The sequence below is a fragment of the Pseudomassariella vexata genome, assembly GCF_002105095.1.
Source record: "Pseudomassariella vexata strain CBS 129021 chromosome Unknown BCR38scaffold_18, whole genome shotgun sequence".
Lineage (NCBI taxonomy): Eukaryota > Fungi > Ascomycota > Sordariomycetes > Amphisphaeriales > Pseudomassariaceae > Pseudomassariella > Pseudomassariella vexata.
This window is the reverse complement of record NW_024467973.1, coordinates 290,769-316,017: the sequence shown is the minus strand read 5'-3', so window position 1 is coordinate 316,017 and position 25,249 is coordinate 290,769. Positions and strand designations below refer to the sequence as shown.

General features: G+C 49.7%; 8 protein-coding genes and 2 non-coding genes across 10 annotated transcripts; 6 read left to right on the top strand and 4 right to left on the bottom strand.

Annotated features, from left to right (window-relative positions):
• Positions 1-762: 762 nt before the first annotated feature.
• On the top strand, positions 763-2,281 carry BCR38DRAFT_413713 (uncharacterized protein; the record flags this gene model as incomplete). Its single annotated transcript, XM_040858862.1, has 2 exons — positions 763-1,060; positions 1,113-2,281. 2 exons carry the CDS (start codon positions 763-765, stop codon positions 2,279-2,281), a joined length of 1,467 nt encoding a protein of 488 aa, XP_040710932.1.
• Positions 2,282-4,166: 1,885 nt separating this feature from the next.
• On the bottom strand, positions 4,167-5,450 carry BCR38DRAFT_353991 (uncharacterized protein; the record flags this gene model as incomplete). Its single annotated transcript, XM_040856835.1, has 3 exons — positions 4,167-4,695; positions 4,754-5,232; positions 5,286-5,450. 3 exons carry the CDS (start codon positions 5,448-5,450, stop codon positions 4,167-4,169), a joined length of 1,173 nt encoding a protein of 390 aa, XP_040710931.1.
• A 2,280-nt stretch (positions 5,451-7,730) lies between these two features.
• Positions 7,731-9,243, top strand: BCR38DRAFT_448694 (putative alpha/beta hydrolase). Its single transcript, XM_040861241.1, has 3 exons — positions 7,731-8,497; positions 8,610-8,963; positions 9,016-9,243. The coding sequence occupies exons 1-3, from the start codon at positions 8,132-8,134 to the stop codon at positions 9,190-9,192; spliced, it is 897 nt and encodes a 298-aa protein (XP_040710930.1). The 5' UTR covers positions 7,731-8,131; the 3' UTR covers positions 9,193-9,243.
• Positions 9,244-11,530: 2,287 nt separating this feature from the next.
• Positions 11,531-11,611, top strand: BCR38DRAFT_t336. The gene has a single exon. It is a non-coding gene; the product is annotated as a tRNA-Thr (tRNA).
• Positions 11,612-12,279: 668 nt separating this feature from the next.
• BCR38DRAFT_t334 lies at positions 12,280-12,353 on the bottom strand. The gene has a single exon. It is a non-coding gene; the product is annotated as a tRNA-Asn (tRNA).
• A 744-nt stretch (positions 12,354-13,097) lies between these two features.
• Positions 13,098-14,039, top strand: BCR38DRAFT_501385 (uncharacterized protein). Its single transcript, XM_040864838.1, has one exon. It carries the CDS (start codon positions 13,450-13,452, stop codon positions 13,861-13,863), a length of 414 nt encoding a protein of 137 aa, XP_040710929.1. The 5' UTR covers positions 13,098-13,449; the 3' UTR covers positions 13,864-14,039.
• An 825-nt stretch (positions 14,040-14,864) lies between these two features.
• BCR38DRAFT_353790 (uncharacterized protein) lies at positions 14,865-15,173 on the bottom strand (the record flags this gene model as incomplete). The annotated part of the gene is made up of 1 exon (XM_040856815.1): positions 14,865-15,173. A coding segment is annotated over one exon (309 nt), but the record flags the coding sequence as incomplete, so codon positions are not given.
• Positions 15,174-17,029: 1,856 nt separating this feature from the next.
• Positions 17,030-21,234, top strand: BCR38DRAFT_461077 (uncharacterized protein; the record flags this gene model as incomplete). Its single annotated transcript, XM_040862487.1, has 6 exons — positions 17,030-17,150; positions 17,225-17,909; positions 17,957-18,193; positions 18,245-19,012; positions 19,067-19,830; positions 19,880-21,234. The coding sequence occupies 6 exons, from the start codon at positions 17,030-17,032 to the stop codon at positions 21,232-21,234; spliced, it is 3,930 nt and encodes a 1,309-aa protein (XP_040710927.1).
• A 713-nt stretch (positions 21,235-21,947) lies between these two features.
• Positions 21,948-22,297, top strand: BCR38DRAFT_354143 (uncharacterized protein; the record flags this gene model as incomplete). Its single annotated transcript, XM_040856852.1, has 2 exons — positions 21,948-22,107; positions 22,161-22,297. The coding sequence occupies 2 exons, from the start codon at positions 21,948-21,950 to the stop codon at positions 22,295-22,297; spliced, it is 297 nt and encodes a 98-aa protein (XP_040710926.1).
• Positions 22,298-23,725: 1,428 nt separating this feature from the next.
• Positions 23,726-24,523, bottom strand: BCR38DRAFT_413709 (uncharacterized protein; the record flags this gene model as incomplete). The annotated part of the gene is made up of 3 exons (XM_040858861.1): positions 23,726-23,770; positions 23,914-24,244; positions 24,315-24,523. The coding sequence occupies 3 exons, from the start codon at positions 24,521-24,523 to the stop codon at positions 23,726-23,728; spliced, it is 585 nt and encodes a 194-aa protein (XP_040710925.1).
• Between the last annotated feature and the right edge of the window lie 726 nt (positions 24,524-25,249).

Below are 25,249 nucleotides of genomic sequence, written 5' to 3'. Positions count from 1 at the left end.
ACTCGGTTCTCAAGAGACTCAATTGAAGGCTTTCATCTGAACTCATGGAGATGTTCACGTTATTTCAAGCGTGTGGATGACAGATGCATAGAGTTTGATACTACCTCGAGTAGAGACAGGCAGCCAGCTGTCTATAGACAAATGATCTATTCCGAAAGTGTCGAGCGGAGCGATGCTGTTTTAGGGAGGTGCTTGCCCTCCTATCGCCCCCGCTGGCATGTTACTAGGCAGGAGTAAGCCAGTCGAAGAATCTGACCTTCAGGGAAAAGCTTGACACATAGAGGAGACCTTTTCCGTCGATCCGAAGTCGAGATGGACACCATCAGCACGAAAGGATGTTCGTCTTTGATCCGTGGTGATATGTAGTATCCTTGGGTTTGTCGGTGGCTCCAGACTCTGGCAGGAACAGGCCCTCAGTCTGTTCTCCACGTTGATAACTAGTTGACTATCAGAGTAGTCACGGATGAGCATTGTTGAACTTATCTGACTGGAACTTGTTTATGGTACTATGTATTCATGTACTACGCAGTTTTGATGTGGTCCAAGCCCAGCGAAACCCACCGTCCCGCTGGCTGTCAAATCCATACTTGCCAAGACCACTGCTCCCGTCGTCTGTGTCCCACAATGGCAGGGCTCCACAACGAGGGGCAAATTCGACTTTACGGCGTGGTTGCCATCGCTGTCGGCACGAATTCTTGATGTCACGAGCAGCTCAGGAAGTCATTTGACCGTTGCAAGTTGTCCAACATCACTTCCGTCACCATGTCACGATCAAAGAACGCTGCCAAGAGAAAGCGCGACGCAAAGCCGGCCGCATTGAATGCGAAGCGACCCAAGCCGACCGGAGCGCCTCCATGTCCGGACTTGACTGACGGAGCTGAACGGATCGAACCGAAGAGCCTCAGTGCCGTCGTGTCGGAGGAAGAGGTGGACATCACTGTCGATACGCTGCGCAGTCTGGCAGAGTATCCTAGTGTAATCAAATCGAAGGGATGTAGGGAGTTGCGCTCCGCCGTCTACGACTTTAGGCAGGCGTGCACGACGGGCATGGTTACGAGTAGTGAGTGTCGCTGGCCGGGCCGACGTCCTATCATCTCTAAAATTGTCTCTAGCCGATGCGAATCTCACGGCCAGAGTCTCAGCGGCATTGGTCGATGGCAAATACATCGACGCCCTCGTTCTCCTTGCTGAGATGCGACTACGAAACGAAACCCCGAAGTTGGGAGCGCTCTGCCGCTGGGTGCGAGATCTGGACTGTACGAGTGGGCTTTCGCAAGTCGATAACACCCCAGGATCCAAGAGTCGACCTGAGCTGCTGAGGGTGATGGACGCAATATTGAGAGTGACAGGCTCAGTGGATCTACGATCTGGATATTTAGCATCACAAACACCATCGGATCCTATTGCGCTTCAGAAGCCCTGGGATCTACGAGATGAGGGGACTCCGTTCCCTATGAGGGCAAGCGTGTTGGACGGGACCCTGTTCGAGTCTTGCCCGCCAGGTGTCAAGGAGAAGTTCACAGCTATCGAAACGATACCGGGGCCGGAACGAAAGCCACCAAATCTGCATCCTGCTATTCTGTACCTTAGCGACAACAATGCGGTGCCCCTTTCGCCAACTCCACCTCCAATTACGCACCACCAGCATCCCCTCGTACCAGATCTCTCAATCATGAAGGGTGTCTTGACACCCGAAGAGTGCAAGTCCATCATTGCATCAACAGAAACGGTCGGATATCTCCCCGACTCCCCCCTCCGAGATGACGGTTCAGAGTCCAGTATCCTAGCACACAATGTCTACTGGGTAGTAGACGAGGCTTTCCATGATGTGCTTTGGGACCGGGTGCGTCATTTCATCCCATCGCACCTCGAGGGCAGAAAAGCACGCAGCATCAACCGCCGGTTCCGGGTCTACCGTTACATCCCAGGTGCTGAATACCGCGTGCATTTTGACGGCGCTTGGCCCCCATCGGGGATTCACCCTACCATGGGCAAGTACCTCTACGATGCTTCGCCGGCTGATGCGAAGCAGTCGAGTCTTCTCACTTTCCTCGTTTACCTGAACGATGACTTTGAGGGCGGAGAGACAACGTTCTTTACTCCAAGCGTTAGGGAAGGTGTCATGAATGCGCATCCGGTGAAGCCTGTCATGGGCTCCATCGCCCTGTTTTCGCATGGGGAGACTAAGGCATTATTGCATGAGGGCACCGGGGTCAGAAAAGGGGCGAAGTATATCATTAGGACTGATGTTGAATATGATGTTGAGGCTGGGCGCGACTAACTTGCCATATTCGGAACTTTTAGCTGTATCTACTAAAAGTGTATGCACTCCATCACACAAGCATTGGAAGCCCCGCCTGTGTTTATCTTGTGGCCATGCCTGTCTGACTATACTGCTTGGCAATCTCCCTTCTCTTGCGTAACAATTAAAACTCGATACGCCGGCTAAGTCACAGTCGCTGTAGCTGCAACGAGCCATCAACTGGTCATTCCGTTAACAGAAGTCCACGAGAATGGCCCAGTGAAACGGGTGTAAACTGTCCGTTCTGACGATGCATTTAATTTTTGACGCACGATTAACATCGCAATGCCGCGAAAGTTTATCGTGGACTGCATTACCGAATGTGACCGGTAACTCAATAACCGCTGACTTTGCCACTTGAGGTGTACATGTGGGAGGAAAACATTTGACTGACTCTCCCCTAGTAAAAGTCGGCATGCCCATCGAAGACCACAGAGACCCGATGGGACTTACGTTATCGGAATCTTGGCAGCCTTCTCCTGGGATCCAGGCTTTTTGGCAAATCGACCATGAAGCGCGGACAGTCACTCTCGTCGGTGCCACTAGAGACAAACGCGATGCAAGGATGCGAGAATGCGGGCTGCGCTCCTATCTGAGCGTGATAAATGATCGTTCAAAGTCCTCTGGCCGTGGATTGGCGAGGTGATAGCAGTCTACGAATCGGAGGGTATTGTTGTGCTCAGTATGGAGCGAGTCGCGCCATCCATTGTCGGGATTACTATGTACGGGTGCAGCTTCTGGCGTACGTCGAGAAAGACGACGGTCCGCATATGTGGCTCGGTCGAAGAGCTAAGCATAAGCGCACTTTTCGATAGTACCGTAGGGGGGCGCCTACCGACCGGAGAGACGCCGTTTGGGTGTCTGGTACGCGAAACTGCCGAGGGATTATCTATCGACTCGGAGCTGGTCCGCCAAGGTGCCGTTGCCGTTAGTACTACCAGCTGTCTTGACCACGGATGAGCGCAGTAGACGCGAACCGGGGTTGAAACGTTCCGATGTATAGTTTATGTACGAATTGAACGTATATGAGGACTTTGTACCGGTACCTGGGGATGACGAGGTCAAGGATTTTGGCCTAGTATCTGTTAACCAGACGAAGGAAGTTATCACTACTGGAAATCCACCCCTGGGAATGCCAAGATACTGATTGACTTTATCAGATATGGTATTCTTACACCAGAGAGTGAACCCCAGTATGCGGAAATCGTCTTAAAGCTCAAGCACAGGTTCCATTCCACCATCCCTGATTACAAATCATCCAAAAATTGAACTTTCTGTATAGATTATGCCTATGATTTAATCCTGGCTCGGTTCCGTTTTCTTCATCGAGTATACACACACTGAAGCGCTATAGAGGCGGCAACGAGAACGCAGAGTTGCATAGTTTGCCAACCGGGGCTGCGGGATGATGAGACCATGTTCTCCCCTGGACAGGTCTTTACTTGTATTTGTTCTCAAATATGGCGTATCTCGAGCTAGAATTATGTGGCGGGATGGTCAGTAAGGAAGCAGAGTCCAGGTTGTGAAATCGGACTAATGGGCCGTAGGTTACATCAGTATGGCAACCGCATTTCTCCACTTGGAGATAAGGCTAGTACCGACTGCATATTGGGAGTGCGAACGGAATATTAGGATCAGAAAAGAGGGTATAGTCCCTGTTAGGGCGGTATTACAGGACATCCGGGAGAATATAATTGTTGGTGACTCTGGATTCAACTTCCACACTTGATAAAGCCTACCTGTGACTTCCGTTACAGCTAGAAGTAAATCATCTGGGACCAAATGAAATAGTGGGTGGGTACAGTTTTATTGAGGTTGTAATGCTATTTTAATCCTGGTCGGCGTACTAGGGTAGGATTTTCGGTCATTCGCCCCTGACTTGCTTGACGTCGGTCTGAACCCTGATCCTACGTAGTGGGACTTCATCACCACTCCAACTATCGGCTTCCCCTTTCGTAGCCACTGCCGTCGACGATTGAAACCCCACGTCATGTTCGGGTCGCAGCCTGACGTCTCCAGTCGTATCCCCTACGCGAGACGCGTTCGTGTCGTCCGAGAGTCGAAAGAAGCCATCTTCAATATCGTTTCCACCTTCTTTACGATTTCTGCCGTTGGCTCCGCCGTTTAGCTGCGGGTTGCGGTTGAGCTTGCTGTGGTTGCGCGAAGGGAGCGCATTTACGGATCTGTTGGTTGTGAGCCCTAACACCTTGCTCACGCCTAGTATACGGGCCACCAAGATGAAAGCAGGACCCATTGTTGGAAGACAGGCGGATATGATGCCCGCCGACATCTCGATGGCTGTCCAGACGACAGTGGGGGCAAGGGTATACGATGGATCTGCGGCGCTGTAGGAGAACAGAACGGTGAATCGGTAGGCTGAGGCAAAGATGACACTGATACATTAGTTAGCATATGTACGTTCCCCGAAAGTGATGCACTGGTGAGCCCTACAAGAAGCCAAGGCCAAACATAATGGTGAGTGCAACTTTTTGTCTCGTCTTGAGCTGCAGGCTCCATATCTGGGGGATAGGTAAGACCAGAATGGCGAGGTCGGTGACGATGGTGGAGGCAGCATTGGCAATCCAAGTTCCGACTTGATCAATGCAATGGCCAGGCAGATCAGGGTACCACAGCTTCTCGACCGGGACGCATATGAACACGAATAAGAAGGTAACACAGACAACCCAGGCAATAACAAAGGTGCCGATGATATATGCCCATTTCTTGAAATAGCCGAAGTGAAAAATGCGGTAGAACATCAACAAGAAGCTCAGCTTAGTCCAGACCAGATTGAAAACATAGAGAATCTCGGCGACCACAAGGTACTTGGCAATCATGATGATATCATCTATCCTCAGCGTGGAGGCGTGCAGTCCCATTCCGTGTCGGAGCATGGCGAAGATAAAGCCGACGACCATGAGGTTCCAGGCCTATGTAGTTTAGTATGACACACGCATGTAAAGCTCAGATGGAGCCATCATACCATTGAGAACAGAATCATCCAGTCATCCCACCAAAGAGACGTCTTCTTCTCAAACCGTGAAAGCATCCTCAAGCCCACAGCCGCGGCCGCCAGCGCCGTCACGCATATTACGACGGCCATCGACCACGGCTGCAGGTTATCTCCATCGTAGTTGGTGGAGGCCATTGGTAACGAGTGAGGGAGAAATCGACGGCGCGTCCTGCGGCAACCTGGACTCTCCGCTCTGGATGTATAGTCGTTGATGCTGATCCAATGTGGGAATTTCACAACACCTCAAGGTCTGTTTCAGTGATTGAAAGACCAACAAGGCGGGACCAGTCACAACTTTAACTCGGTACAAGTTCCGACTTACTGAGGATAAAGCTTCGCACTCTGAGCCCCACGGTCCCCGAATATCAAACAAGCCCTAGGTTCTCCATTCCGAAGATGCTGATTACAGGGACAGGGTGGTGCTCGGATGCTGTCAGGTCACAAACATCTCCAGTTTATCTCCAGTTTATCTCCAGTAGGACATTCTGCGACAAACATGCCCGGCTTCTGATTCAATCACCATACCACAATCCGCAGGGGAAACACTGGAGCCACATCAGCCCTCATATGAGAACCCCGTTCAGACTCGGTCATTGCCTACGGATCGTCTGCCATGAGCCCTCAGGTCACATCATTGCATTAAACAGTGGGGGGCTTCATTAATTTCCGTCCCAGGGTTACAATGCGAACTACCGTTGATTGTCGATTCGACTGAGAAGTAGGGCCGGAGCCGGAGGAGGGAAGCAATGCTCCCTAGCTGCGGTATATAAATCATGCGCCAACTTCTTGTACGTACGTTCTTTCTGAGTACGACTTTACCCTGAGCCAGCCTGGGTCTTGGTAGTGCTAACTTGTGTAGGTGAAGCGGCAGTATTACTGGTTATATTCCAGAGGCTGGTCATGGGTCGACCCACCTTCATTTCGGAGTTTGGCTACCACTCAAGCCGGGCTCAGGCGACGCCAAGCATCCTCGAAGCCTATACTTGGGGTATATTGCCGGCGCTACCGAGCACTACGGAGTCGATATGGGGACTGGTATAGGGCCAGCCAGCTTGAACTATTCTGCAACGATCAATTTGCAGAAACGTCCCACCCGCATTCTCGCGTCCAAATCTTCCTCTTCTCGTTCTTACCAGCAAGAATCCCCGATCTCGAAATTCTAGAGTACTTCGGGGCGTACAGGGCCGGCAAAAGACTAAATTACGGACCCAATTATATCCTAACGGTTCCTACTCAGGCCAAGGCAACCTTGCTAGCCACGACGACCCGCAGAAAAAGCCAAGGCTTCAAAAAGATTCGGCATGATCTTCCACTCTTGCCGCACTCTTAGCGTCAGATGTGTTGCTAAGTACTAACCGCATTGACCACCTTTTTGCATACACCCCCATTTTGCAGGGTCTAACTGAATCAACCTAAATACTTCGTCCATATTATTTATATACAGAACATACTTAATTTAAGTGACCGAAGACTTAGATATATTCTTTCGAGTCCTCTTTTTAGGAGGGACCCTTCCTTCGAGAAAAGTATCAATTTCTAATTGCTTATCCGGTAAAATAGGCCGTATTCGCTTATTTCGCTTGTCCTGGGCTGTTCGGATCGCTGATAAGTTAACGAATACTTTATTCGGGTCTGGCTCGACGGGCTGGCGTATATCTGGAGCGTATTTATCGAGTTCTTTATATAGTTGCTCGTTTTCGATACGTAATTTGGTATTCTCGGCGGCCTGGAGTGTAAGGGCCTTGCCCGCCTTGCCTACTAGGGTACGAATCTTACGAGATACCCCGCCCTCGGCTTTCTCTATCGACTGTAGTTGGCTAGATAGTTGCTGCGCTTTCTGAGGAGTAAAAGCAACTAAAGGTGGTGATATATGAGGCGGAGGATCTGGTGTATGAGGCTCCGGAGGATCACAAGATACGTCGACTAGTCCTTCGGAGCCTAGGGGCCATATACCAGTCTTCCGCCAGCCAGAAAGTCTCGGATCTTGGTCGAATCGGACGTTCTAACTCGGCTAGCATCTACGACGCGCCCAATTTTGGTACGTATCTGTGGATGGCGGCTAACGAAGTGATACACCCAGTGTTGGCCGAGTGTATTGTTATCCCCTTGAGCAAGGAGGATTTCGGCAGCGAAGTCGGCCACATAACGCTTGCTAGGAGCCCGTCCACACACTTCTTCGTGTAGGATCCAGTTCACGATAACCTCCTCTTGCTCTGGAGTCAACTTTTGTTGCCTGGAGGCCGCGTCGCGATGCGAATTACCGTGACGAATACGGTAGGACAGTGTAGTCCCCTTGATACCGTACCGATGAGCTGCTACGGCCTGGGAACAGCCCTGACGGACAAGCTCCTTAGCGCGTTCGATTCGCTGCTCAAAATTGTCCAGACTATTCTCCACTGGATTAGCCATTTTGTACGTAGATAGGGAGCAATTGCGAGGTAAATTGAGAGACGTCGTATTGTTGAGGCGTAGAAATTCCCTGCAAAATGGGGGTGCATGCAAAAAGGTGGTCAATGCGGTTAGGTGGTAACTCAAGCTTCATAGATATTCGCAGGTCGTCAACCACTCCGATCGGGAGGCCGATTGTTGCAGAGGGTTTGGCGGTTGCCCAAGTTGCCTCAATGCTGAGTCTTCCGTGTCGGTGAAAGGGATGTAACTGCGTAGTTGGAAATATTTTCATTGTGTGGGGATCGTGTGGGTCGACCGAGGCATTGTCCTTAAGTAGAGGTAGGTAAGGCCTCTCCTGTAATCTGTCTACTGGAATCCCATCTCATTCTCCATTCTCGGATCCCTATTCCCATCGACCGAATAATACAATGTCAGCCACCGTCAAGACCATCTCGGTCCCGCATCTGGGCATCAAGGCTGGATATGCCTTCGGCAACGACAGCTACGATGCGTCCAAGCCGACAGCCGTTCTCATCAACTCCATGTGCATGTCCTCGGCACTATATCGCGCCCAGTTCAGCGATACCAAGCTGACCGATGCCATGAATCTGCTCGCCATAGAGCCCCTGGGCCACGGGGCAACCACCTGTGCTTCTGAGCACTTCACCTATTGGGACTCGGCAATCATGGCCCTGCAAGTGTTGGACGCTTTGGGCATTTCCAAGGTCTTCGCCCTTGGTACAAGCCAGGGTGGATGGGTCGTGCCCCGAATTGCGCTTCTCGCCCCTGAAAGAGTAAGTTGATCTTCAGTCGGAAACAACGCATATCAGGCAAATCACATCAATCCAAGAGTCGAAGCGTGACGCCGGATGATTCTTTCGTCACTATACTGACCTGAATTCCCAGGTACTTGGCCTCGTTTTGCTTGGAACGTCCATGGACTGCGAGTCGGCTGACAGCCGGGGAAAAGGCTGCTGGGACCCTGTTACCTTCTTCAAGCCTTTTCTAGCCAAGTGGGCGACCGAAAAGGAAACCCCAGATTTCGTCCCTGATGATGAATGGACAGCGGCAGTTGCCGGACTGGGTTTTGGCTCCTTCGGCACGCAAGAGACCAGCGACTTCTGGACGAATTCCATTAGGCAGGTGTATAAGGGCACCGAAGGCAGGAATAAATTGCGAATCGCTGTCATCAACTTGGCGGAGAGAGATGGACTTCTGCTTAGACTCCCTTACATCAAGTGCCCCGTCCACTGGCTTGCAGTACGTTTCCACAAACCCACATCCACTGATCATTTGCTAATCTTTTACTTAGGGAACTGATGACCCCGTCTATGGCACTATCATACCAGCTGAACAGATCAAGCTTTTCACTTCATCCAAGGATACCAAGCTAGATATCATCCAAGGGGGGGCACACTATTTGAATGCGACACACCCGAGAGAGGTTAATAGTGCACTGTTGGACATGGTCAAGAAGACTCTACCTTAATGTCCGATATAGTATATACTAGTTAAATAGACGTCCTATATTTAATTCTCATCCAAACAAATCTTTGCATCTTCGTGGAATTGCTTCATTGTTGTATTTGGAAACAACGCTAGTTATAGAAGAGCCTCGGCAAGATCACTATCCTTGCAGAATTATACAAAGGCGGGCGACTTACCCGCGCAGGAACCTGGCCTCAAAGAGAGTGTATCACACACCTCGACTTTCACCTCCATCTCAAATCAGTCATTGGCCTGGGATATAGCTAAGCATCGCTGCTTGTTCTTGATAATGGTGAACGACATGGAAACTTCCAACGTAAAGGACGTCTTCGGGAGCACGGCATCTTCCAGCCTCTTCCCTCGACATAGGAGTGGGAGGACTAATTCGGGATAGCCCACCAGCGTCTGCTCGCTTGGGGCATCCCGGGGCGTAAGTGGCCGATGTTATTCAGAACTACATAAGGATCCTGAAGCCTGGAGGATGGATCCAGCTTGTGGAAGGGGAATGGTTTTCGGTTAAACCGGTATCTGAGCCAGACCCCCGAGGCCTAAGTCAATGGCTATGTAGAAGTCCCTGAAGTTCTTTTCGACCAACTTTAGTATGGCTGTTGATGCGGGTTATCGGTTGGATGATCTTCGTGATGCGGGCTTCGTAAATGTTCACAAGTACAAAGTGCAATAAGATGATGGCTATGGAGCGTTTCAAAATGGCCTATAAATGCGAGAGGTGAGCTCTCGAAAGCCCACTCAGGTCTTTCGAGACTTTGATTCTAAGATGGAAACCATCTCTTCTCTTCATTTCTAGAATTTATCGTAAGACGTCCGTGTTTTCTATGTTCTCCCAAGAGGACAGAGTACCTGGCGTGGCCAAGATATCCAAGCAGTTCCACGGATTTCTAGATGGATTCAAGGAGTTTAGGACCTTTGGGTACCAGACTGGGATCAACTTTGTGTTTGAAAGGAAGGATTCTTGGCCACAGGTTTCATCAGGATCGCTTCCATTGCTCGCCAAGCCAGGCAGCCAGAGATGGCCGACTATCCAGGGCTGTATTGCTGGTTTCAACTTTATGACATTTGAAACGCAAGTTCGTGATCCGACTGTATTCCAAACCCGAGCTCGGAGCTATGCCCAGCGGGACAACAAAGTCGTTGGTCCAAGGATACCCTCAGTATCTCTTCAGGAGGGCCATAATTGACTGCCGGTCATTTGGGCCAAATTTGGAAAATCATCGGTCTTCGTCTTTAACATATTGCGAAGAGAAATACAAATTACACCCAATGCGATACTAGGCAGTGTCGTTCAGGTCGGGGCCCCATAGGCACACAGGTACCCGTATGTTTACCTAAATAGGTAACGCTCCGTTGTCGGATACTAAATACATACACCGAAGAATCGGTCCATTACTATAAGCTCGCTATTACCGCACCTAGGGCGCCGAAGAGCACATACATCCGGTGAAGCTTGAAAGAAGATACTATTCACACATTATCGGACTAGGTTTGCCAGATGCATCTTAGCGAGAGTAACTGCTTAGTACCGATTATAAAGGGATAGGAGGAGCAGACGGTCTTCAAGACTTACTCTAACTGTCAGTATGCTGCCTAGCAATAGGCTAGGACTGTGATCTAGTAGTGATAATTTGTAGTTAAAAATACTCTTGCGAATTGCTTTATCAACTAATTACAACGCGACGGGTGATAGTATCCGACAACGAGGAGCTTTACCTATTTAGGTAACCACACGAGTACCCATGAGACCCCCAAGTCTCTCATCCGCACGAACCACAATCCTATAAGAGCGGTGTAACCTCGAGGGCTAGGTCAGCCCCAGCGGCCTCTGAGTAGAACGCTACGAAATGTTCCAACTGGAGAGTAGAAGCCTATTTAACAGAACCATTGTAGGAACTATTACAAGCCATCATAGCTGATACGTGACCCCATGGGGGTTACCCTATAGCTATAGATAAGATAGATAAGAGCTATAAAAGAGCTCTGCCAGGCCAGAATAGCTGACCTGGCATCCTTTTCCAATACAACAATTCACACACCATATGCACTCGCATCAATAGCTATCCTCATTAGAAAAGACTTCGGGAGTTATCATATTCTGAATATAGTAGTATACTGTAAAATAACTTGCTATATTAAGGTTACTCTCTCTTGTATTATATATTTTGTAAGTTCGGCTTTACCGAGGTAACTCTGAGCATTATAGTTATGTACCTGGAAATCATGCAGCACTACTTTTGCTAAATAGGAGAGAGGCGCGCAATATGGATTGCGGTAAACAAGCCGCTAACATACAGCACGTGACCAGATATCCACTAGGCATCGCAAATGCCCTCATAGCTCAGTGGTAGAGCGCGTCACTAGTACCCATTGGTATGACGAGGTCGTCAGTTCAATTCTGGCTGAGGGCACATTGTATGCATGTGTCAAATACTTTTGAAATTTTTTGTCTGGCGTAGTCTTGGAGTTGGAGTTGGAGTTCAGGGTTCGCCATTACACTTATCCCCGCGACGCTAGTTAGTTAATCGGCGCAAAAAGAAAACAATTTATACATTGACGACGGGCAGTGAAACCACCCGCAGGTTTAAGGTGTAAGATGATGGCAACGAATAACAAGATCCTCAACAAGACCTTACTATCCGGGAGGTGGAAAGAAATAAGAAGATCAAGAGCTCCTTGCCCTGATCGGAACGACAAGTACCTCAACAGGTACTAACAACTGTAGTCTCAGCAGGCTGGGGAAGAAAAGGAACCTCAACAGGCCCTTGAACAGTCACCTCAACAGGTGAAAGATGGGAACAATGGCCTCAACAGGCACAATCAGATCTATAAGGGAACAGAAAGTACCTCAACAGGTACGTCAGACATTGAATGCCTGTCCAAGTAAAGAGAAATTGGTTCAGATTACTGTGGAAAAGGCCGCTTGATTTCTATCTTTTTCTCAAGAAAGTGACTACGTACGTAAGGTCTTAAATACCCTTCAAGACCGCGCTTACATAATTCGTCTAAATATCCCAAAAAACGAAAACAAGCACCCAATAACCCTAACCCCACATCAACATATAGAAAAAGAAGGAAGCTTTCCCTGTAAGGCTCGAACTTACAACCTTCAGATTAACAGTCTGACGCGCTATCCAATTGCGCCAAAGGAAATGAAGGCTTCTGATTGGTTGCAAGCTTTGGTAGGTAATGTCTTCTAAAGTGCACACAGTATAGTACCGAACGAACCACTTCACCTCGAATTACACCTGCTGGGAAGGTACCGCCGGACGGCATACGAAAAAGCCCGCACCTGGCCCGATTGAACAGAGAAGAACAAAAAAACAGCATCCTCTTTGCGTAAGCCTATCTATTGCTTCCACTTTCTTGGTTTGCCTAAGCCCCTTCTCTCAAACATCATGTGACCACTGGGGACCACCCATCGCTTGTCTTTCAGTATACCACTTGATTCAAGATCTTAGTGAAATCTTTAGATCATCTGGCATTTAATCACCGTCAAGTGCCTAGGAGCTCTGATGTTGTTGGGCCAATTATCCCAAGGTAGGTACCGCCGAGTAGTATGTAAGCCCAGTATATGTCGTCGCATTGCCACGCTTGTGGGATCCTGTCACCAATGCGATGACATATACTGGGCTTATATACTGCTCGGCGATAATATCAAGGAACGTGGAAAGTTTTCCATAATGATTAGGCTGCGAAAGCGGCGTTACGCCTAGAGAGTGAATCATTTCAAACTATTTGAGTAGTAAAAGAGAAGTATCTCATCTATTGGCCCTGTCTTCATGATTTTCAAGGCACATCAAAGACAGCCCGCACCTCGCTATCTGTAACAGCACACTTAGTAAGTGGCCATAGATTACCGCAAGTCCTCAGCTCGCGACTTATAAAATAAGGTAGTTTCGACCTCCTAATTTTTATTTCTTCGAAGCACCTTCCATGGAGTTAGTTTTGAAGTTGACTCGTCACACTCGACTTGTCTCCTTTCGGTTTCGAAACCCCCAGCCAGGAATTCGTCAAAGCTTTCTTGGAGCAATTCAGAGGCCGCATATTCCTCGTCACAGGAACAAGCGCCCAGGGGCTTGGTGCAAACTCAGTCATCACCTTAGCTCCCGAAGCCCCGTTACATCTGATCCTCGTGAGCAGAAGCAAGATCAAAGTCGATTCAGTGATCCAAGAGACCGCTTCCATCAACTAAGACATCAAAATCACCTTCGTCCCTTGCGAACTCTCTGACTCTCGACTCCGTAAGATGGGCTGCGGAAGATATCAACGCCAACACCTTCATCCGTCACATCGACGTAGTGATCAACAACGCCGGCGTGATGGCCGTCCTCAAGCTCACAAAGATAAAGAAGCGATCGAAATGATGTTCTTGGCTAACCATCTGGGTCACTTTCTCCTCATCAATCTCCTCATGTCCAAAATCTTCGCCGCGGGACCCGTCGGCCGCATCGTGAACTTGTCGAGGTCGGCCATCGCATCGGCCCCTGCCGGTTCGATGACTACAACTTCTCCGACGGCAAGCTGTACGATGGCTGGAGCGCACACGGGCAGTCCAAGACAGCCAACATCCTGTTATCAGTTTTACTGGCGGAGAAATTGGTTAGCAAGGGGATTCGCTCGTAATCGGTGCATCCTGGGGGTATATGGGAGACCAATTTGACCAACCATGTCATGGATGCCGACTGGGATGAAGTTTCTGCCATTGCACTACGGAACAACGGGCGGGATAAGTTCCGAGTTTCTGCGAAGAAAGATATAGCGCAAGGTACTTCGCAGATTCTGACTGCGCCTTTGAATCCGGCGTTTGATGATAAGAGCGGCTCGCACATTGTGGAACAGGTTCAAGCTTACATCTAGTATAAACAACGTGAGTCGCTACAAAGCTAAACTCATAATATCTTCTTATTTAGCAGAAATCCGAGCGGTTATGCTACGTGACTCATGTTACCTTCTCAAGTACGCACCGCTGTAGGGTTTGAGTTAGCACTGCGATATACCTTGCGTTCGAAGGCCTTACCAGTCTCAGGACAGAACCGCCACAAAATCGGTATGAAGACAGCATCCAGCGCCGTCTGCACAAGATAAAATATTCTTCCAATTTTGCGACCTAATCGGCGTAAGATTGACTGCGATAAAGTTGGCGCCCTTGGTGCGCATCGGCAATGAGTTGATCAGCACGCCGAGCGCGTAACCGATGAATATAAAAAGAACAAGACCATGGATGTGGAAGCGAACTGGTTCTGAAAGCCATACATTCTAATACCTATGAGCGAAATAGCAGTCCTAAATAGGCCCAGATGGATAAAACCCTCTGTAGGGTTAAAGGTATTGATACATGTACTCAACACCAAGAAGCAGTCAGCGTACTAACTTAATCACAGGCTCACCCCGTACATGAAGCAGGTCACGCCAGCGCACACTGAAGACAAGTTCGTCTTTGGATGTATTGATAAATAGGTCATATGTGGGGGGGGGGGGTTTGTTTTCCAGATCAGCCAGAACGATAGTGGTTTTGGCTGCGCGACCATGAGCATTGAACCATCTGAGAGATTAGGGAAGCCACTGGATGGTCGCGAAGAAAATGAAGATGAAACATAACTTCAAAGCTGATGGGAGACGCCACGCGATAGGACTACCGATGAAGAAGAGGCCGAGGTCGATTCAGTTGACGAGCATGAATTGGAAGATATTCATCATCACCTCAATCATGACGAGCTTTCCACGCCATTGTGCGTATAATGTTTCCATTTGCCAAACCGGGGCACTTGCAGTGTCAATGTCGTTGCCAATTATACATGAGTATGAATGGAAGAACCCTGAAACTTCATGTGTTTCTAACTGTACCCTGATATATCCGAGAATCACATGTAGAACGCCGCATAAATAAATCTGTGCTGCTGGCCCTATTGCTATGAACGATGAGCTGAGGATGATGGACTTCTTCCTTCCGAGCCTTTCGCCAACTGAAAATCCTACAATCGCTTCCACTACAATTGTCAGCAAGTTGAATTACAATATGGATGCTAAAGATTTCACTCAGATTTGAAATCACATCCGAAGAAAGTACCATGTCATAGATGGCTGTAATTATGGATAGGTTGGCGAGTGATGAACTGGCAAATATTCATCAGCAATCACCATAGCAACGAAAAAAAGCATTCCTTGATCATAGCCAAAGGGGGACATGTCTGATGCGCACGCGACCTGGAATATACTTCAGCTGGTATAGCGGGGAACATGGAAGCAGAGGCACTGGCCGTAATCCAGAAGGCGAGCCCCCATCCCCTTGAATGCTGAACCACCTTTGCTTCTCCTTATTGGCGCTAAATACACCCATTTCGAATTGTAGTAGTGGTCGTCAGGGAACCTGCATGCTGACTCCAAATTTACTACTTTCTGATCATCATACAGACCGAAAATGAAGATGTTCCTGGAGGTGGACGCCACATATTTAAATACAAACCCCCGGCTCCCAAATGACAATATAACTTGGCTCACTGCGTTGTGCCATACGCACTTATCGTGAATACAGGCAAATAATTAAGCCAGAAATGACCAACTATCAGAATGCTAAGCCCATTGAGTATTACAAAACACAGAACAAGGTCATCATACCGCGTGTTGACAGGATCCTTCGCCTTCATCGTTTGATCACTGGAATTACCGATCGAAGTGTGAGTTGCCGATTCCTGTGGGCTATTGTGAATATGTGGCTTGATGTTTCCTATTATTGACGACTCTCCATTGACAAGACGTCATAGTTAAACTTATAGGTTATAAGGGTTATAGTCTGGGGTTAGGTAAGTCGATTATTATTATGCAACGATTTAATGCTACCCCTTGGTAAAATCATAAGATCTACTCTAGTATAGGAGTAAGACTGGTCGGTGGATGGACGGGGTAGAGGGATATCGACTTGCTTCGGTCCATCCTGAGCCGCACTGCGCTCTATGACTCAAGAATAGCATAACCACGATAAGAAACACCAAATTGAATATCTTCAATCAACTTGAATCGGATAGAGGCGAGAGGCCTAGAGCCGCCTTGTTTTGTGTTGCGAAACCCGTAAGCCGAGTCGATCAACGCTTTGGTAACAGAAGTCGACTGCACCAGCCGCTAGCACACATGAGGCCTCAGACTTCAGCCCTGCATGGGTCCAGCCACAGGGGTCGTCTTCATAGCTTAAGCGCTGTTGCTCTTCGTCGCATCAATTCGGTTTCGTTCAACCAAATAAACATCGACTCCAAGTCGACGCAGCCATTTCATAGGCCGAGTCGTCTATAAATCAGGTTTCCGTGAGCAAAGTCAACGTCACGGCCCTTCCCATCAATATCATACGCATCAATACTTGTAAATGTGGGCTTGGCCACCTTATCTCTACGACGGACCCATGACGACGGATCCTCCTAGTCCTAGCTGCTTCAGACGACCCCGCCTACGAATAGACTGTGTCTAGACCTGGCTTGCAGCTCTCATGCGACTTACACTGGGACAAATCCTCCAATCGAATCGTGATACCCTGGATTCCGCCTTTAATTCCTCACATGATACTCATCAACATAATTTCGTTACTTAATTTGAGGGCTGCTCTTTGAACGCTTCCTTGAGCCGAGAGGTCCGACTACCCCGCCCTCCACCGCCGCGCGCTCACGACTCTATCGCAGATTTCCCACACGATGTCTGCCCTCGACAATAGTCGCCCGCCAAAAGGTGGTGCTGGTAATGCTGGCGGCAGCGGCACTGATACCGGTAAAGGAAGTGGAAGAGGCGAACGCCCGCCATCCGCTGTTGTGATTACCGACGGATTCAACCCAACCAACTCCTCTATGGACTTACCCGATATTCCTGAACTTGGTGCCAGCGACGAGGTGCCACCAGCCTATAGCGAATACCATGACCAGCTTTCACTGCACCAAGTTGGCTTTGATGCCGGCGCGAACGTTACGGGTGAGCAAGCCTCAGAGCCTTTCAGCGCAACACTCGCAGAAGGCTAGCGTACTAACGAGCAACTTTCTTCGCAGACGACGGCCGAGTAAACATCAACATCAATCAGACGAGTAGACAGTTAGCCGACATTATAGCCCCGACCCTTCGTAACCAGCTGAAGCAGGACGCTCGAGTCGCTGCTCATGGTGTTCTTCCACCCGCCTACATCCCCCCGAATCTGGGTGGTCAACCAGGCCAAACGCCGCCCCCGAAGTTGAATGTTGTTATACAGATAGTAGGGTCGCGGGGAGACGTGCAACCCTTCGTTGCGCTAGGACTGGTGTTGAAGAATACCTATGGTCACCGTGTGCGAATAGCGACCCATGGCACGTTTCAGAAGTTCGTCGAGGAGAATGGGTTAGAGTTCTTCTGCATTGGTGGAGACCCAGCTGAACTCATGGCTTTCATGGTGAAGAATCCCGGATTGATGCCGGGGTTTGACGCAGTGAAGAGCGGTGAGGTCACCAAGCGACGCAAGGGGATTGAAGAGATCGTCTGGGGTTGCTGGAGATCTTGCATTGAGGCAGGAGACGGTACTGGCCCAGCGCCACGACCCCAGCGCAGAGAAAACGTCACAGCCTCGGTTGAGGCGGCTTCCTCCATGTTTTCAGATCCTGCGAAAAGACCATTTGTTGCGGACGCCATTATTGCGAACCCGCCAAGCTTTGCTCACATACATGTCGCCGAGAAGCTCGGGGTGCCTCTCCACCTGATGTTCACGTTGGTTCCCTCTCTGCCTTTTGGCCAAACTGTTCTAACTCGCCTAGTATGCCTTGGTCTCCGACCAGGGCTTTCCCTCAACCGTTGGCGAACATTCAATCGTCAAACACAGACCCCATAACCACCAACTACGTCTCGTACGCGCTCGTTGAAATGATGACTTGGCAAGGCCTGGGAGATGTAATCAATCGCTTCCGCACCAAGGTGCTCGATCTGGAACCTTTATCGTTACTATGGGCACCTGGAATACTCACGCGTTTGAAAGTCCCATACACGTACTGCTGGTAAGTCCCGCAGCTTATGTGCTGCGTAACCGAAGTCTAACAACGATGCAGGTCTCCGGCACTCATACCCAAACCCAATGATTGGGGAAGCCACATCGACATCGCGGGTTTCTTTTTCCTTAATTTGGCATCTAACTTCTCCCCTGATCCGGATCTCGCTGCATTCCTTGCGGCCGGCCCGCCTCCAATTTATATCGGATTTGGCTCAATTGTCGTGGACGACCCAAATGGATTGACTAGAATGATATTTGATGCGGTAGCAGCAACCGGAGTCAGAGCACTTGTATCTAAGGGATGGGGTGGTCTTGGTGCTGACTCTGTTGGTCTCCCGGAGGGCGTTTTTATGCTTGGTAATGTACCTCACGACTGGCTCTTCCAGCACGTCTCTTCCGTTTGTCACCATGGCGGAGCAGGAACCACTGCGGCTGGTATCAATGCTGGCAAACCCACTATAGTCGTCCCTTTCTTTGGAGACCAACCATTTTGGGGTGCCATGGTTGCGAAGGCGGGTGCTGGACCAGAACCCATCCCCTACCAAAAGCTCTCGGCCGAAGGTCTCGCTGAAGCTATTCAAGTCGCCATGAAGCCGGAAACACAAGCAAGGGCCCAAGAGCTTGGTGCCAAGATACGAGAAGAGAAAGGGGCAGACATTGGTGGCCAGAGCTTCCACACCCATCTTGACGTCGATAAGATTCGTTGCTCTATTACTCCTAGTAGAGTTGCAGTGTGGCGTGTCCGTAGAACCCAGGTTCGACTGAGTGCGCTGGCAGCCGCCTCTTTAGTCAACAGCGGGTTTCTGCAGTACTCAGACCTAAAGCTGTGAGTTGGATTTCTCTTGTCAATTCGTTTGAATGCTTCTAACGTTCAGAGTAGATATAAGTCGAGGGAATACAGTACAGAAGATGAGCCATGGGATCCTATTTCGGCAGTCACCTCAGCGCTGGTAGGAGATATCGGTAGCATCGGAATGGCGGTGGCCGACTTCCCTCGGGAGTTCTTCAAGGCGGCGAAAAGCCCAAAGTCTCCAACGCCGAAATCAGGTGAGAATTCCGCCGATGGTAGGATCGTGGCTGGATCTCAAGCGCCACCCGGGAATTCTACTGCAACCTTGACGTCCGATAATGCAAGTATTTCCTCTCTGTCTCAGTCCGTGAGGAGCCCTGGCGGTAGCACCGCAAACCTGGCGCCCAGCATTTCAGAGGCTTCAGCTGCGACTGGATCGACAGGCGACCGTCCGGCGGACCCATCTCGTAACGCCTCGGAATCTAACCCCCAACATCTTGCTACCTCGTCGAACGTCAATGAAAATCTGGAACGAGCCCTCGGGGCCGGTAAGAGCATTAACAGCATCGTGTCTACTGGTATGAAGAGCCCAATGAACTTCTGCTTGGGTTTAGCCAGGGGCTTCCGAAACGCGCCAAAGCTCTACAATGACGACATGGTAAGACCCACTGAAAAGGTAACGAGCTTCAGCACGGGGCTGAAGGTGGCGGGCAAAGAGTTCGGGTACGGCATGTACGACGGCATCACTGGTCTCGTCACGCAACCTTTGAAAGGCGCACAGAAGGAGGGAGCTGTCGGACTCATCAAGGGTTTCGGCAAAGGCATCGGCGGGATTGCGTTGAAACCTGCAGCCGGTAGGTAAATCCCCACATGAATAACAGCATCAATAACTAATATGTGTAGGTATTTGGGCAATTCCTGCCTACGCAATGGCCGGTGTGCACGCAGAGATTCGAAATATGTTCGCGCAAAGTACCGAGAGCTACATCGTGGCTTCTCGCATTGCGCAGGGCATTGAGGACTTAAATGAATCCACAATGGAGGAACGAGAAGACATCGAGACTCGCTGGATTTCACAGAAGGACCAGATGAAGGCCTTTTATGGCTGGAAACAGAAAGAAAGGGACAAGGGTAGAGACACGTCTCCGGCGGCAGCAGCAGCAGCAGGAGCAGGCCATGCTTTTGTAACCAACGAGACCGGAGACGATTCACCACCTCGAACAGGCTGGCTACATACCAAACATCTTTTGTTTGAGGAGAGAAAGAAGCTGCAAGAGCAGAAGAGGGCCTGGAAGAGGCGACAAGAGGGAGCGGCAGCTCAATCCCACTCGGGATCGTTCATCAATGAAGAAGTGCTCACAGATAGAACCGGCGATCGCAACGACGAGATTGAACAGGCCATTCAAGCTGCTGTACAAGAGACATCACGAGGGGATGACTTCGAAGACGCACGAATCGAGCAGGCAATACGATCCAGTGTTCAGGCACTTCGAAGGTCAACTACCACAAGCTTATCTGCAACAAAGGCATCGGAGCGACCGATTGAGCCATCAACGCACTCGACTTCCGCTACTTCTTTTTCAACAGACTCGAATCCTGGAGCTCCCTTCCGTCCGGAGGACTTCGGGGATATCACTGAGGAAGAGTATCAAGCATTGATTGAGCAAGCGGTGCGACTAAGCGTTGTAGAGGAGCAACAACATGGTATTCGGATGTTCGATGTTGAAGACGATGACATGGACGACGACAAGCACTTCAAGCAGGCCCTTGAGCGCTCTCAGTCCGGGCACACCCCGACACCTCAGGACGACGAGGTGTTGAGAAAGGCAATCGAAGAATCGCAAGCCGAGCACGCAGCCCGCGGGCAAGTTTACGGCGATGCTGCCGATGAAGAAGCGCTCAGAAAGGCCATCGAGGCATCTCAAATAGACTACGCGCCGCCTCAAGGAGGGGATGACGATGAACTGAAGCGCGCCATCGAGGCATCAGAACGGGCACATCAGGAGGAATTGGCACGTGCATCTTCAATGCGGACGGAGGAGGAGGTCATCCTTGAATACGTCAAACAGCAAAGTCTCGCCGAGGAACAGTTTCGCAAGGATAGGGATAAGGGAAAGGCAAAAGACGCTTCGGATGAGGATGACGAAGACTTGAAGAGAGCGCTAGAGGAAAGCAAGAAAGTTGACAGTTGGAGGCAAGCGGGAGAAGGGTCCGGGTCGGGATCGGGATCGCACCCATTGAGTGAACTACCTGGATGATACCACAATACACGAGTATGGAATAGGAGTTATCCCTAGTAAAACATGCATGGATTTCATGTTCAATCACACAAGGGGACCCTGTTGCCATGCCACGCAAAAGGCGCGACTTTGTTAGCCAAATGTGACGACTGTGGAACAAATATCCTCCAGGTGCCAGATTGGAATTGAGTTCAGGCCGCCATCGACGGGTCCGTCAATGAGGGTTGAACTTGGCTAAGAAGACTGCGATGAACACCTAACGGCTAATACCGAAACATACTCGGGAGTTTCTAGTTATGTCCTGTTGCCACAACGCCTACTTGTCACCACCGTCTCAACTTCCTAGACTGGAAAGGACTAGAGATGCAGGAATCGGCGCACTAAGGTCTCACTAGACCTCACTAGATCTGTCAACCAGTCAGTCTTGGTTTATGATCTTTACCATCGCATGTCCTGGCACGCACTCAGGAAGTCCGTGCTGCTGAAGCTCTGTATCTTAGCCCTTTGATGAGGCTTAAGTCGATGATTCATAGAATCATCCAGGCCGGCTAATGGCGTCATGCATTGGAATCGCAAGCGTCAAGACGCTTTGACGGGTACTTCTGGTTAGAAAGAATCGATTTTGGGGTATAAGTTGACCACTTCTCCTGACCATATGAAGCGCACTATATGTGCATATTTACTACTGTTGCAGGCCAATCACAACAAATTCATTCTAATTTCTTACAATCATGCCCAACTCTGAAAACGAGGCACCTTCCGGAGTTACCTCCAATAATTCCTACGTTTCGCGTCCTGGTAACAAGGGCGAGCCACTTGGCATCGTCTCGGACCAAGAGAGAATAAAGGACCCCATCGATGCTGACAAGGCCGACTCGGATGCGCAACTAGGTATGCACAAATTCGAATTTCACAAGAAGAGGTCGTTCATTAATTTGGCACAGCTCAAGATGACAATGCGGCTATTGACCAGTCCAATATTATTAAAGATCGTACACGGGGTGCCAAACCTGAAGGCTCTTACAAAGCGCCGGGTGATGAGGAGGGTTTGCCGGCTAATGATGGGACCAGTTCCGTCTAAGTTGAAGTATCGCATTAGATTATGTCCTGCTTAGACTGAGAAAAAAGCTAGCACCAGAAGATTAACAAATATCCTTGTTAATGATAAGCTAATAGATTTGTATGCACATTCTTCGGTATAAACTACCATTGTGCCAATTTACAGATCAATAATATTATTTATTATAAATACGCCGTAGGCTCGAAGCCCCCGGTACCTCTACAAGTGCTCCCGTATGTCAAACCGTGCCCTAATGGCTGGACTAAATACATACGCTGCTACGTAGGTTCGCTCTATTAGCGACTGCGTTACGTCCACCACAATACTATGTTAGTTCTCACCCTACTAACAAAGTCCCCCTGAGAAGATCGATATTATCCGGGCCTAAGCGCTATCCGTCCAGTTCTGAGTAGCCACCTTGTGATAGTCCCGCTGACTACTGGTTTCCCCGTCGCCGTTGCCAGGTCTCTACGTGTATGCAGCGGCCATGGTGCGATAGTGGCCCGTAGGCGCTCTCTCGATTCTTCCAGCAGGCCGCAAAAGAGGATTACGTGCTCTGCCGTCTCGGGGGCCTCTCCACAGCGGCATAACGGCGAGTACACACCGAAGGCTCCTATCTTAAATAAGAAAGCTGATAGTCCTATTTTTCCGGTCCTGATCTGGCATAGGGTAGACGCCTCCGGTCGGTTTAGGTCTGAGTACTTGCCCTGTTTCGGCATTCGCATCGAGGGGCCCTCCTGCTCCTCGGCGATAGCGCGTCGCTGGCGGTCGTGTTGTGCTGCCCCGGAGAGCCATCTCTTCTCCCAGTGGTCTAGGAGGGCGGCCGGGACTTCCTTCTCCTTGCCTATCCACTCGGAGCCCCTAGCCTCCTTCTCTATCGTGTACCCCGCTGGTCTGAGCGATTGTGACGCCCGCTTCCGTCTCGCCGGCGTGTCCTGTCGGAGTATGTGTGACGCTCTCGCGCTCGCGCTCCGAAGCAGGCTCCTTTTGCCGTTATTCTGTAGCCGTTCTTCAAATTTCGCCGCCCGGGCACTGAGATATAGGTCTAGTGGCGGGATAGCTGCCTCTATTTCTAGGTGTCGGACCGGTGTCGCTTTGTAGGCGCCACAGACTATTCGGAGGCACTCATTCTGTATCCCGACTAGGCTCTTAGCTGGTGTGTTGAGCTTAAGCAAGAGGTATAGAATGCTTAAGGAGTTTGATGGAGTTTGATATGAGCAGACTAGTTGGGTTTGAGAGCTGAGATAGTGCTACCGTAGTAGTTCCTGTTTCACCTTGTCGTTTGTTGTTGTAGGTATATCTCAAGAGTTACTAATATAAATACTTTTATGGGGTTTGAAGGATTCGATACTTCCTGAATATCTGGTTTCTCGATGGTAGGTACGAATCGCCACCTGGTATTACAAGGTTGATCGTACTTGCGAAACCCCAATTGGGCCAAAATCTATCTTACGGTATGGTAACGCTTTTTGCAAGCACGCAGGCCTCCATATCCTATCTAATGCGTATAGCATCGCTTTCGAGTCCTATGGTATGATAATCTCAAAGCTCGCTTGAAAAAAAACCACCCGTGCCTACACCATTTACTGTCCCGCCGTATCTTCGTCCGTCCCCGTCTGAACCGACTCGGGCCTTACATATATGGCCGAGACCTTCTCAGGGGGAAACATCACCGTCATCTTCCCCAAATGCTTCGGTAGCGGATCCTTGCCGCTGGTGTCATGTAACTCCACGTCTCGTGAGACGTGCACGTTGAAAGCAATTCTCAAGATGGTTGAGAACTTGCTGCTGTACGAAGCCCCCGTCATGGCCACAACCCCTGAACCGATGAGCACACTCAGGGCCGAGGTGGTAATGGAAACTCCGTACGTGATCCAGAGTGTGTTAGGGGAGTAGGTGTACACGTTCTTGTTTGAGAATGTGGTGACGTTGGTCTTTGGTGGCGCGTAGGGAGACTCGTAGTTGGGGCTGTAGGCTGTCAGCTTTGATGATTCGGCTTCATGAAGTTGATGTAAACGCCAGCTCTTGCGGAACTTACTTCAAGAGTTCCTGTGTCATGAGACTGATAGTAGCATTTCTAAATATCTCACCCACGGTTTCCGCCAGCGACTTGGTCGTAGGCATGTTGTCTTGTACATCGATTCCATCCCAACCTGTTTCGAGGTCCGACGAGGCAAGAGAAGCCGACTTCAAGACCAAATTGAGGCCCGCTAGCTCTTTGGAATAGAGCAAAGGCGTTATCGGCATGTCGGTTTCGATTTGGGTTTGACTCATCATCAGAGGGTCATATACAATGAATCCTGCTATGGAGGGAATAAAAGCATCCATGAGATTTACATGAAGGCCAAAAAAGGATGTTTTCTTTTTCTTTCTTCTATGATGGTTGCTTCTGGTTTGAGGCGGGGTCTTGTAGCCCTGTACTTGGCCGTACCTTCCCACCTCCATGATTGTCTGGTATGCGATCGTCTCAACGTCATAGGCATCCAGATCTTTTTCATGATCTCCTCCTGCACTCACATAGTTTGTGTACTCTGTGGCTTTGTTAAGATATGATGTGATAACTGGCGTGATAGTTTGTAGCCCGTTCAGGTAGTGGAACTTGATATTGTACGTCGCATTCTGCAAAGTGCAATGGACCCCGGATATCTCTATCTTTGGGTCTGTGGTGCATCGGCCATCCATAGCTGCGGGGACGGCAAGCATGGTGAATGACGAGGGAAAGGCTTTAATGTCAGGATGTTGCTTCTGGAACTGATAATAAGTCTGGTTGTTGCTTTCGGTAAAGGGGGGGACCGTCCCCTGACCATGCCAGATAAATATAGCATATTAGGTCTTCTTCACTCGAACCGTCGAGATGGAATATAACTGTCATCTGTTGTGTCAAAAGGCGTGTTTTCCAGGAGGCGGCTAAAACTCGTGGCCATACTATACCAAGGGTCAGAGTCAACAGAGACGAAGATCCCGATGGGACAT